This window comes from Nipponia nippon, unplaced genomic scaffold (genome assembly GCF_047370975.1).
Source record: "Nipponia nippon isolate SJK-2023a ecotype South Korea unplaced genomic scaffold, ASM4737097v1 scaffold_8, whole genome shotgun sequence".
Taxonomy (NCBI): domain Eukaryota; kingdom Metazoa; phylum Chordata; class Aves; order Pelecaniformes; family Threskiornithidae; genus Nipponia; species Nipponia nippon.
Genome location: NW_028262402.1, coordinates 36562615 through 36575262, shown reverse-complemented (window position 1 = coordinate 36575262; position 12648 = coordinate 36562615). Strand labels below are relative to the sequence as shown.

General features: G+C 36.1%; 1 protein-coding gene across 10 annotated transcripts in view; it reads left to right on the top strand.

Annotated features, from left to right (window-relative positions):
- Positions 1-12648, top strand: part of TRPM3 (transient receptor potential cation channel subfamily M member 3) — a 463424-nt gene that overhangs the window by 316777 nt on the left and 133999 nt on the right. For all 10 annotated transcript variants that reach the window (XR_015700935.1, XR_015700934.1, XM_087741457.1 and 7 more), the window contains exons 4-5: positions 7705-7918; positions 10884-11008. Coding sequence is in view for 8 of the 10 variants with exons in the window: in XM_087741457.1 (XP_087597583.1) it covers positions 7705-7918; positions 10884-11008 (339 nt within the window). In the remaining 2 variants the exon portion in view is untranslated. The remainder of the gene's footprint in view (positions 1-7704; positions 7919-10883; positions 11009-12648) is intronic.

Sequence of the window (12648 nt, the reverse complement as noted above, 5' to 3'; positions counted from 1 at the left end):
ATATGGATACTTTGCATTAAATCTGTCTTTATGAGAACAGGTAATCACTAGAGCTGTTTGAGTGATGTCCTTGAATATCAGTATAAAGCAATAAACTGTCTTGCCCAGACAAAAGTAGTCTTTGGCAACCAAGAAATGATGAAGGGTTTAGGGAAGCTGTTGATACCAATTTCTCTAGAGGATTTCTGGTCTTTGTTGGGATTCTGGTGTCCTGGTACAGAGCTGTAAGAGAACAGGAGATGCTCCAAGGTCTATGCTGTGTGTTCAAAGAAATACACTTGAAGTGAAACTGCGGAGATAAAATTAGAAGTCAACATGAAGGAAAGAAAAATCTTGTCACAGAGTGCAGTCAGGAATGAAACCATGAAGAATTTAGAAAAAAGAAGACAAAAAGGGGTTAAAAATCTGAGAGACCCAAATAACAAGTTAAAACTTAGGAATGAATACAGACAAAACATTTCTTGCTGGAAAAGCTCTGGATTTATTTTGACAGTACTAGAATCAGGAAGATGGTTGCATCTGCCATCTATTCATAGTCATTAAACCCCACCTGAAACATGGGAACTACCAAATTCTTCATTAATTAAATATGTCTATCAAACCTCCAGAAATTCAGTCATCCTGCTAGTGGGAAAAGTTCTTCAAATTAAACAATGCAGTAAATATCTCTTTAATGGATGTCCTACTTGGTTACCACCAATGAGAAAAATATATTTCTTATGACAAAAACACAAATAAGGAGGTTTGCATAACCAATAATTGTGCATTTTTTTACAAATGGAAGCAAAATAAAGAGCTCTGTTGTATTATGGTGTCTTTGTCACTGAAAACAGTATGAAAGTGTCCTTATGGTCATACTTCCAGCCCCAAACATTATTGTAGTGTAGATTATAGTTAAAAAGCTGCCTAACTAGTATTTGCAGTTTTATTAATAGAAAGAATGAAACTCCTATCTCTGAATTTACCAGGTACAAGGCCTTTCCCATGATAAATAAAACTTACCAAATCAAAACCTTTCTGTGAAAGCCAAGAGTTTGCTCAGTCAAACCAACCAACCAATTTTGCCAGCAGAGGGGAAAAAAGAGCATTTAAATTTTCTTGAAAACTAAGGCTTGGAGAAAGGAACAAGTACATAATAATCCTTGGAAACATTCTTGCTCAGACATATATAGTATATTTTCAAACCCAAAAGAAGAGAAGCTGGAACATCAACAGGGGCAAGGGGAGAGAGAGAAAAGGGAGAAAACATGATAAATGAACATTTGGTCTTTTCTAAAAATATGCTACTTAGTTATTTTCTAGCTACTGGATATCAAATATCACTATAGGATACAAGCTGATTTTTAGCAAGATTTAGCAAGCTGACCAACATCAAGGAAAGCCTCAGGGGAAGAATTTGGCATAAAATTCACCACCTGTTCCTTATATTATTTCCTGAAATGAATGCCCACAAATGAAAATTATTAAGCAAGGGAAACACAGAACTGAGTAGTATTATCTTTGTGCTAATAGCAAAATTGGTAAATTTTTCTTTTATCAGGCTACAAGGAATGAGATGGGATTTATTAATGGAAACCATAACCTCAGATTTGTAATTGGGAAACTGGTAGTTAATTAATGGAAGAGATTAGGGCATGTAAGACTGACAGATAATTATTTCCTCCATTGGAAGTAACAGAATTAGATTTTAATAATAAATATACAAATTTGATATTAAATGTATGTATATTTGCAAGCTACAAATGCAATGATATAATATTGTATCAGTTGCCACCAGAAAATTAACAGTGGCATCTTTGGCTGTGAAAATGAAAATGAAAATGAAAATTACACTGAAATTATACTAGAACACATGGATTTGGAACAAAATAGAAAAGATGACGTAGGTTTACGTATTGCCAATAGAAGTGACTGTGCCATTATTTTCATTTCCACAGCCACCTAGAATGAAAATTCTCAAGCAGCATGAATTTTGCTAATACCATTGAGTTGTTAAAGTATCTTCACTGGAGCTGCACTAAACTACTTAAATCAATAGTGTGAATAGCTGAGGGTGCAGCAGACTACATAGAAACATATAGCCGAGATTAGATAACATTGGTTAACAAAATCAGTTACTAAAGAGGCGTTTCTTTCAGTCTTCATGTAACCATAGATGATCCTGCAACAAAACTGTGGGGTTTAGATCTCTATCCATCTCATCTTTTCTTTGCAAGTGTCTCATCCCATTAACATTTAAGAAACACATTTAACAGTTTTGCTGTTCACATTTACATTGTTTTTATGGCAGATTTTCAATTTTGACAACTGTAGAAGGATCTGAGAGGCATGTGGAGAGATGTAAACTTTATTAACAGCTTTTGCAATAAATCAGTGGATTAAAAAAAGATAGGAAAATTATTAAAATATGATCTGCTTATAATAGTTGGCTCTTAGTTTAAGAAATACATGGATGAGTTCATCTAACTATATACTGTCAATTTATTACCCTAACTTATTGGGGGTGGGGGGAGAGAGAGAGAGAGAGCAATTATCAAACTAATGTGAGTGATTCCATTCCAATTATGAGCAATATTCTGAGCAATTTCAAAACAGATTCTGATCGTTAGTGGACCAGTTAAGACAATCTTGCTGTGATGCATTTTGCACTGAACTTGTGACCAAACTAAACCAATTTTTTTAATTTGCTATCTGCCTTTCCACACACAAAAACCCCCTTAACATTCTTTAATTAATTAGTGTGGCTGGATTCCATATCAGTGTTTTTTAAAGGGCCACTCTTTATAGAACTGAAATTTCTTTGATCATAGTTTTTCAAGGTTAGGTGGAAGATGGCTGTTTGAAAAGCTTTACTGAGTTAAATACATTCCTCCTAATTGAATGCATTCTAATGATACATTTAATACACACAATAAAAAGCTAGCATATGTTTGCAGCTGTAGAAGCAGTAACGTTTACTTCAGTGTTATAAGCTTAACCTTTCTTATGGTGCACAGAAACATGAAAGACCATCAGTAGAATTCCAATGTACATAAACAGTTTCTTCGACGGATTTTCTAATATTCAAATCCTCAAAACATTATACTTTATCAAGGATATTTGGAAATCAGCCACATATAAAAGTGTATTTCTGCTTTTAAAATGTGTTGAGTTTCATCAAAACTGTGTAAAAAGGATCTTAAAAGCCATCAGTGCTTTTGAGAGAAAAAAGAGATAATTCTGTAATTCGCATAAACCATAAAAAAGGCAGCAAACATTGTTTTTGTTATAGTAAATTAATACTTAAAGAACATTTACAGAATTTAAAAGATGGTGTCCTACATGGAGAAAAAGGGGAAATAACACAGAAAAACATCTCTCCAAAGCCTATTTAAATCAATGAGGATCCTTCCACTGACTATTTAGTGGAACTTGGATGAGGCCTTAAGTGTTAAGAATATTAACTTATAAAGAACCAGTCTGGTTTCAGTCTAAGTGACAGTTTTTCTGTTGAATTCAGTGAGAATTGTATCAGGCCTGTTTTTTATGTGAAGATCACACTTTGAGGGAACCAGTCTTTAGCTTGAAGAAATGTCTGCAGTGACGGAATGTTATGTAAGGTAGGTGAAATAGCCACCCAGTACCTGCATGCATCAAAGAGAATCAAAGGAACGTTTGACTGCAGATCACAAAATGTCCTCTGAAGAGATTTTCTTTGAAGAAATACAACAAAATTCTGAATCTTTCTATTTTATTCACTGAGGCCGTCATCTGCAATCACTCACCGTGTACTTTAATGAGACAACTGTGCTTGAGTAACAGAGTAATAATTTTTTCCACTCAGGAACTTCAACTTTTGCCCTGGGACATTGGAGTCCAACTTGCAAGCATCTGACTGTTTGACTGATGATAGGCACAGTTATTTTTTAGGGAGCCACTTGATAAAAAAGTGAAACAACTATTGGAATCAAATGGCACCCTTGCTGACTACTTTTGTGTTAATTTAGGGATCAAATGGGCATGACAGCTTGAATGTGATCTATCATTTTGCAGCCTGTCCTTGTTTCAGCTGGGATAGAGTTAATTGTCTTCCAAGTAGCTAGTATAGTGCTGTGTTTTGGATTTAGTATAAGAAGAATGTTGATAACACGCTGATATTTTAATTGTTGCTAAGTAGTGTTTATATTAGTCAAGAACTTTTCAGCTTCCCATGCTCTGCCAGGTGCACAAGAAGCTGGGAGGGGGCATAGCCAAGATAGCTGATCCAAATTGGCCAAAGGGCTATTCCATACCATATGAAGTCATGCTCAGTATATAAATGGGGGGAGTTGGCTGAGGAGCAGCCATCACTCCTTGGGCGTGGGCTGGGGATCAGTCGGTGGGTGATGAGCGGTTGCATCACTTGTTTTCCCTGGGTTTTGTTCCTCTTTTTTTTTTGTCATTTTCCTTTTCACTACAATTTAGTAGTAGTAGTAGTACATCATCATTCTCATCATTATAATCATCATTATTATTTTATTTTATTTTTGTTTTATTTTATTTTATTTCAGTTGTTAAACTGTTGGTAACTCAACCCACAAGTTTTACTTTTGCCCTTCCGATTTTCTCCCCCATCCCACTGAGGGGGGAGGGTGAGCAAGTGGCTGCATGGTGCTTAGTTGCTGGCTGGGGTTAAACCACGACACAGTGTTATGCTGATGTCAGTCAGGTCAGTCCGTAGGTTCTGTGGTTCAAAACTGTACTTTTGCTTCCTATCTTGCCCTGCTCTGTTGACACATAACAACAGAAATCTTGCATCCTATCTATACGCCACTCCCATAAAGAAGGGATTAAGTCATTTGCCACTAGAACTGATCATTTCTACAGCTGACAGATACACCAGACATGGAATTTCAGGGTAAGAAAGCAGTAGTTTAGCTTAGATTTACATTTAAACTTTAAATCTGCTTCCAGAGGCTATAGCAAAAGAATTCAGGAACAGCAGAAATACCATTAAGATTCTAAACAAAAACTGAGAAGGCTGAATATTCTGCTACAAGATTGAAAGACATTAATTTTTAATATGGACAAAAATGGCCTTAAAAGTGTTTATTCATAATTTAATGCATACTTTGAAAGTGATGACAAAAGAATTCTCTTGTACTTACTAGTTAACATGTTAAATAATGGCAAAAGATTAATCCCAAGCATACCAACCTGAAAATGGCCTCTGTAAGAGCAAAAATGAATCAGACAGTCAAACAAATTGAGGTCTATGCACAGAAGAAAAAGTATTTGGCACCATTGCCCTTCTCAAAAAATTTGTAAAACAGTAAAACTTATCCACGATGACTTACATTTTAACTTACATGAAAAAAACTTTCAGATTTATTTTTGCTTAAATTTTCTCTTTATAAAGTGAAATTAATTCTTATCATAAGTATAGAGGGGTTTTGTCTGCAGTATAAAGAACAAGCAGTGGTTTGTAACAAAAGATGGCTACATTTCAAATAAATGTAAGAAAATATTTCTTCTAAATTTGTGATTCACTATATAGATTTATATTTATTGAAATTCAAAGGTCTTAGTGGATAAGAAAGTGAAAGAGATTTTTGCCAATTAATACACAGGTTTAAGAAGGTAGGAACAGTGAAGTCGCATATTCTGGGGTATAAAACAATGCTAAAAAAAATCACAAAACCAGCTGCTGGCTGGATTAGATAATACACATCTGATGCCATTTGTGCCCTCATCTTAATATCATCCTGGATGATGCAGTGGCCTCTGTTTTCAGCAAATTTATATGGCCACTACTAATATGAATTCACTTTAATTATCTTCTTAAAACTCACAATCTGTCTTCACCAAGAAACAGAGTAAGGTACCACTGATCCCAAAACATAATCTCCATGGTTTGACCAGCAGAGGTTTCATGTAGGCCCCCTGAAGGATGTTGTTTATCTATTAATGTCTGCAATGTTAACAAGGCATTGCCCTTTGCAACCTCAGCTTTCCCTAAGGGCAGAGCAAAGGGAATAAGGATCAGGCTCCTTACAACCCCTCTGGTGTGTTAAAACTTTGACAGCCCTCGAATCATAATCAAAATTATTAGCTTCACCATCTGGGCAGTGGGATCAGATGCCATGCAAGATCTTCCCAACTCCCACACAGAAAATTGAATAGGTAGCTACTGAGGATGCAGTTCATGTATATGTAAGCTCAAGGGTACATTATGTTCTTGCCAGACATGAATATTGTATGTTTCTTGTCCATTAGCTGTTACGAATTTGCCTGGCTGCTGCAGAGAACATTACTGCTGCACTGGGGTGAATGCGTGTTCCCAAATTCTTGCTCAGCTTTCAGTTTGGCTGCGCCCCCCTTGCTTCCCTGTGACTATTTGCCCAAGTAGGCTTCTGCTTCCAGAAATGTTAAGAACAGCTGTTCACTGTGCAACAGCCCATTCTTGCAAAGAAACGTGTCTTAGCAATTTCTTCTGGGAAAATGTCAAGCCCTTATTTCTTATTTAACTAGAAAGGAGTCCACTTTACTGTCTTACAATTTACTATAAAAGAACAGTCTTTTGGCAAGAACACTGATGAGACATGTTAAAAAGGGACAAAATGATTACGTGATATATGTGGATATTTTACTACCTGGCACATTACAATAAATAAGTTAGAACTAGGCATTTCCCTGGCTGAAAGCAAAGGTGCCTGTGTTATACACCTGATGGCTGTGCTGACAACCCATCAAGGGAAAGACTACTGAAGTAACTCTATATGCATTGGTTCAATCAGAAGTTTGATAGATGAGTGGCTTTCGATAACCTATTTTATTCAATTAAGAGGGTCCTTCCAGATCTTACCACCTATAGAAAACAATTTAGCCTCTTACGGCCCATTTCCGCTATGCAACTAGAATTCAAAAAAGTATCATCTGCCCTGTCACGGGCTTTATGAAACCCTTCATACATCGGCAACAGAAAGAGCAGGAGAAAGAGCACAGAGATAAAGCCTTGTCAGGAGGAGACAGGTATGTGTGTGACATGGTAGTGCTGTAGAAATTTTGAAGACAGTTGTTATCTTTGAGCACACACAGACGGACATGCTACCTTGGGGCACAATGCTGCAGATGTAGCACAGAAGAGCCAAGAACTGGAAATGTGTAAATATGTTTCAAAGCACTTTTAGGGTCCTGTGCCTTGTTAGGCAAATTCATGAATCTATACAAATCAGTCTGTAAGTCGTAAGTTAACATTCATTCATCTGAAACATACCTGTTCAGTAGTCTTGCTCAGTTCAAACTTACGTGTGCTTGAACAACCAAGCTTGTTTCTGTTATTTCCTATTTTTTGAGAGTTTGATTTTGTTAATTTGAAAATAAGAAGTGAGCACAAAGCTGTGATTCTGACTACCTAGGTCATCTTTGACAGACCACTTAAATTTTTGCTCCACTTTTTGCATCCATAAATTAAAGACATTTATCTTTCAAGCATTGTGAAGCATATTGAAACAATTAATGACTGAATTTCCTAAAAAAAGGAAAATTGGCCAGCCTGTGAATTGCAAGTGTTCTGTTATTCCTAGTTTCCTATTTCCTAACTTTTGAAAAATCATCAAGTTAGCAATTACTTAGTGCTTTTGTCATAAAGGTTGCCTTTTTTCAGTGGTCTATTGGGTATAGATCATATGTATTAGGAACCAGTAACCAATCTTTTTTTCTCTACTTCTGCCCTTATTTCTGCAGTATGTACGTGTGTCTTTTGACACAAAGCCTGACCTTCTTCTGCATCTGATGACCAAAGAGTGGCAGCTTGAGCTCCCTAAACTTCTCATCTCTGTGCATGGGGGCCTTCAGAATTTTGAACTTCAGCCAAAACTCAAGCAAGTCTTTGGAAAAGGTCTCATTAAGGCTGCTATGACAACTGGAGCATGGATATTCACTGGAGGAGTAAACACAGGTAATAGCAACATTGAAATGAAAGTACAGTGGCATCTAGGAGATTTCATCACAGAATAAAATTAGGACTGATGAGATTAAGAAGCCATTCCATGTTTTATCTTATTAGTGTTGGCTGTACTATGTGCAAACAAGAAAATGCCAAGTTCATACCAGCCTGGCAGCTACCAGGCAGCTAAAGCATGAAAAGCACACTGGGGAGCTGAAAATAAAGCCTCCTGTGAGGCAATTATATTAGTATATTGCTAGTAAAGACTTTATAAGATCAACGGTAAGCTACAGGGAGGGACTACTAACCAGAAACCAAAGAAGTTAAACTCTTATTACATAAAATGGAAAACATTTTTATCCAGAAAACACCTTTATTTTATCTTATAAGATGATCCGAAGTATGAAAGGAAAAAGGTTCTGTTTTGTGGATGTAGTGGAAAACTGTATTGTGAATAGGTATCACTTTTTCCTTTCTTGTAGACAGTTTGACGTATTTTTTTTCTATTACCACTGCAACAAGAGTGATAACATTGCCATTTTATTCAAAGTTAGGAACTCTGTAATATACTATATGGGTGTCCTAATGACCCAAAATAGCAGCTGGCCCAGCTCTGCTGGGAGACAGCATGTAGGTTTTGGGAATAAGCTGCAAAACATAGTTCCCCAGATAAAAAAGGCTGGGCAGTGGCTTCCCAGTTACCCTCCCTGAAGGAGGCAGAAAGGAGGAGAGAGTCAAAAAGTCAGAGAGTTCTGCTAGAGATAAATGCAAAAAGTTTTGAGCTAGGACATGTACTGGTAAATTCTTATGTCATTCTCATTTGCTGCAGTAACAAAGCTATAATTTATTACTTTAGTAATCCCACAGAGTGTATCCTCTTATTGTCTATGAAAAACACTGTAATCATGCATGAGTTTTAGTGCATTGTGGATAAACTCCTACATATTTGAATATGAACACTTAATAGGAGTCTTGGGCTTTTTAGTTTCCAGAGCACATCAAATTTAGAACAATATTTAGTTTTATCATAGCAGCAATACAAATAGCAAAGAAGATAGCTTCTAGAGTGTTAGATAGATAAACGAACAGACTCACATGTACGTAATATCCCCCACATCTCTGCAGAACAAGGAAGAAAATCAGGTTAAATGTTGACCTGTGTACTGTGATAATAATAATGTTAGTTGCCAGATACTCTTGTAGTGATGATGGCAAACACAGATATAAATTTTAAGTTAAAAGCACAATAGAAAACTGTAGATATTATGCACTCATTGCAGTGGATTATCACAGGAACTGTAGAAATCAAACTACAGAAATTTTGTAAACAAGGACTGACTATAACATTTGCATTTGGCAAATGCACTACTGCTTCATACCATTTTTCAAATCATCATAGTTGCAAATGCCAAAATAATACAAATGAAGAAGGAAAGTCAACATAATTACTGTTGAAAAGGATTTTTTTTCCTGTAATCAAAAATTACCTAGACAAAACAATGAAGTTCACATTGCTGTGTGTTATTTTAAAAATGTATAACTCCAGAAGAAGTTCTCCATTATCAGTTATGTCTCATTGCTGTTTTTGATTTCAGGAGCAAAGCAGTTGATTGCTCCAGGGCTAGGTTTTCAAATGTGTAGTTGAAAATTAAGTGTTTTATCTCTATGTGAAATTGTACAAATTGAGAATTTCGTACAGTCTGTTCGGTTGATGATGAGTTTTTAAATCAAATTTCTCTTAAGGAAAAGTATAATTGAAAAATCCTTACATACTGCTGTTGGAATAAGAATCAGTGATGTGACAGGGATGGTGCATACCTGGCTATAACCATGAGTGTTAAATGACTTAAACAAGTTGTCCTGAATATTCATGTCATGCTGAAAATTGATTATTCTAAATAGCAGAAATTTTTGCAGTCTGGACAGATTTCCTGCTTTGAATACTTTGGGTTGCTGGATCAGAGCCTAATTCATAGCTGATTGCAGATACAGGTTTTTTTTTTTCCTTTTCCACCACACGAAGGAATAGACTCCAGGAATTAGAGGATTTGTTAGGTTGTGGGGTTTTTTCTTACATGGTTCTTTTATGGTGCAGAAAAACTATGGCTAAAATCACATCTATTGTGTGACTGTTGTAATTCCAATCCAGTCATCTTGAAATTGTGGAATCTGAACAAGAAGCAAACACAGAAACTGAGTACCGGATAACATCCGCAGCAAATCTACAGATCTGCTTCAGTGCAGCCACATCACAAAAATAGTTATTAATACACAGGTAAAAAAATTATTTTATGAAAAGGAAGGGGGAATGGCACTTGTCCTCTGCACAGAGATACCACTGAAACACTGACAAAGCTGGCCTAAAGCATACAAGGAGTGTTATCAGAAAGCACTTGGAAGAGAGATGTGGAGCAGCCATTCTCTCTGCACTAATTTTTGTTTTCTCACAGATCCCCAGGGGGTTTTCTAATACTCTGCTGGAAGCTATCTCAGGTGACTGAGTTTGTTGGGAAAGAACGGTAGAATAGCTCACCACAGAGTAGTGTAATGATGTTGTCACATTTCCATCCTTTATTCAGACAGAAGGGAACATTTGTATGTGAGCTCCACTTTTGGGGAGGATTTGGGGGGAGTTTTTTAATTCCTGTGCTTGTTTCTGTGCTTGGGAAGCATACAAATGCTTGCAAGCGCATATGTTTGTGAACACAAGTGCAAATAAAAAAGTTACAGTCAGCTGTCAGCATTTCCATTCTTATTTCTAGAGCTGTGTAATTGTTTTCTTGCTACTTCATTTAATATTTTTTATATTAGACAAAATAGACTTACAGTATTACTGTGATAATAATCAATAGGAATATATTCATAGCTTTAGTTATGCATAGATGTTTCCTAAAAAGGAATTCTATACTAAATCCATACCATAATGAATAAAAAGGACATAATTATGAATTTCTATTTTATGCTGTTTCTTTCCCAGGAGTCATTCGGCATGTTGGAGATGCACTGAAAGATCATGCCTCAAAATCTCGAGGGAAGATCTGCACCATCGGTATAGCTCCATGGGGGATTGTGGAAAATCAAGAGGATCTGATTGGCAAAGATGTAAGCCCTATATGGACATAGATCACCTCCCCAGTATATATAAATCTGCCAGTTATTTTTCCTTTCCTCTCCATCCCTCTCTTAACAATTCTTCATAGAATTAATGTCTGCAGCAAAAAATCAATACATACATAGGTTTTCCATTATGGTTGATAGCAGTTTTGACATGGCAGCAATAAGAATTCCTGCATTGTATGTTCTTTAAAAATAAATTATGAAGAAATTTCATTAAATGCTATTCTTGAAAATATATTAAAGTTTCATCATTAGAACACTACGAACCCTGAAAAGTGCCTAAGAAAACACTGATTGCAAAGCTCGAAGTCTGATTTTGAAACAATACTATGATGCATTGGTTGAATTCAGAATTGCAGACTCCCCCTAGCAATATATTCTGTCCTATACATTTTTATTACTGCAGTTGTGAAGAGTCCTGTAAATGTATTGGACATGAGACCAGACCTCAAAGAATCATTACTTTAGTCATTACTTTAGTCACCTTCTGAAAGGCAGAGTCAGTGTTTCTTGTACTCTTTCACATCATTCTTCTTTTAAACCTATACTGTCACTCAGAAAGATTAACTCCCCGATTTTAAATACATGAATAGTTTACTTACACTAGGTAGGTGTTACCTGAAGGTTTTTTGATCTCTTTTTTTTTTGCCTCAACTCTGGTTCATTCCCAAGCAACCTGCCTGAGAACCAGTGGCTAACTTTGAGTAAAGAAGAGATAAAGTCTTCATTCTACATAGTGAACATTTTTCTTGTCTACATTACTCTAAACCATTCTTCTCTGTATGTTTGTCCATTAGTAAGTTGGGGAGGGGAGGAAGATTCCATTATCAGTTAGGTCAGAAGGAATTACAATGAGTATGAAGAAATTGATCCAACTGGAATTCATTGCAATTCACTATTAAAGTATAGCCATTACAGTGAATTGTATTAGCATGGGGTTTTGTACTCTAATACTACCAGCGTTTGTATAATAGGGTTACCAATATATACAAATAAGCAGGATGAGACTCTGCAGCAGTAATTCTGAGTCACTAATGAACTCTTCTGAGATGCAGTGCAAAAGGTGACTAGCAGCAATAGCTAATCACAAAGATGAGGTAAGTGTTGTTAAAGAAGTGTAATGTAAACATCAATTTCAAATAAGCAGTCTTTACTGACTATGCATGGAGTTCTGGAAGCATTGCAAGAAGAAAGAAGGCAAGAAAGGACATCAAATTAGTCATTAATTTTGGGACATTGTTATTCCACCAGTAGTGGAATAATACCTCTGTTCTCTGTTCTCATCTAGTCACCACCTGTTAAAGGGGCTCTGGAGCCTTCTTTTACAGAAAGAGCTGAAGAAAGAAGTTGGTTTCATAGCTGTTCCAGGCAACTGGAACAGCCTCCCCTCCCCCCAGTTTCTGACTTCTTTAAGAGACGTTTTCCTCTAAAGATCCTTCCAGTTTAACAGGAAAACGAGAAGTTGTATGCTAACTTCTTTTTAAAAAAAAAAGCTTTCTAGTAAATCAAAAAAAGGTTAATACTTAGTCTGATCATCAGACAGAAAGTGATGAAAGTTTAAAAAAACAGTGAAGAAAAGAATTTGGATAAAGTCTTCCATTAATGCAGCCACAATTATATCAGTA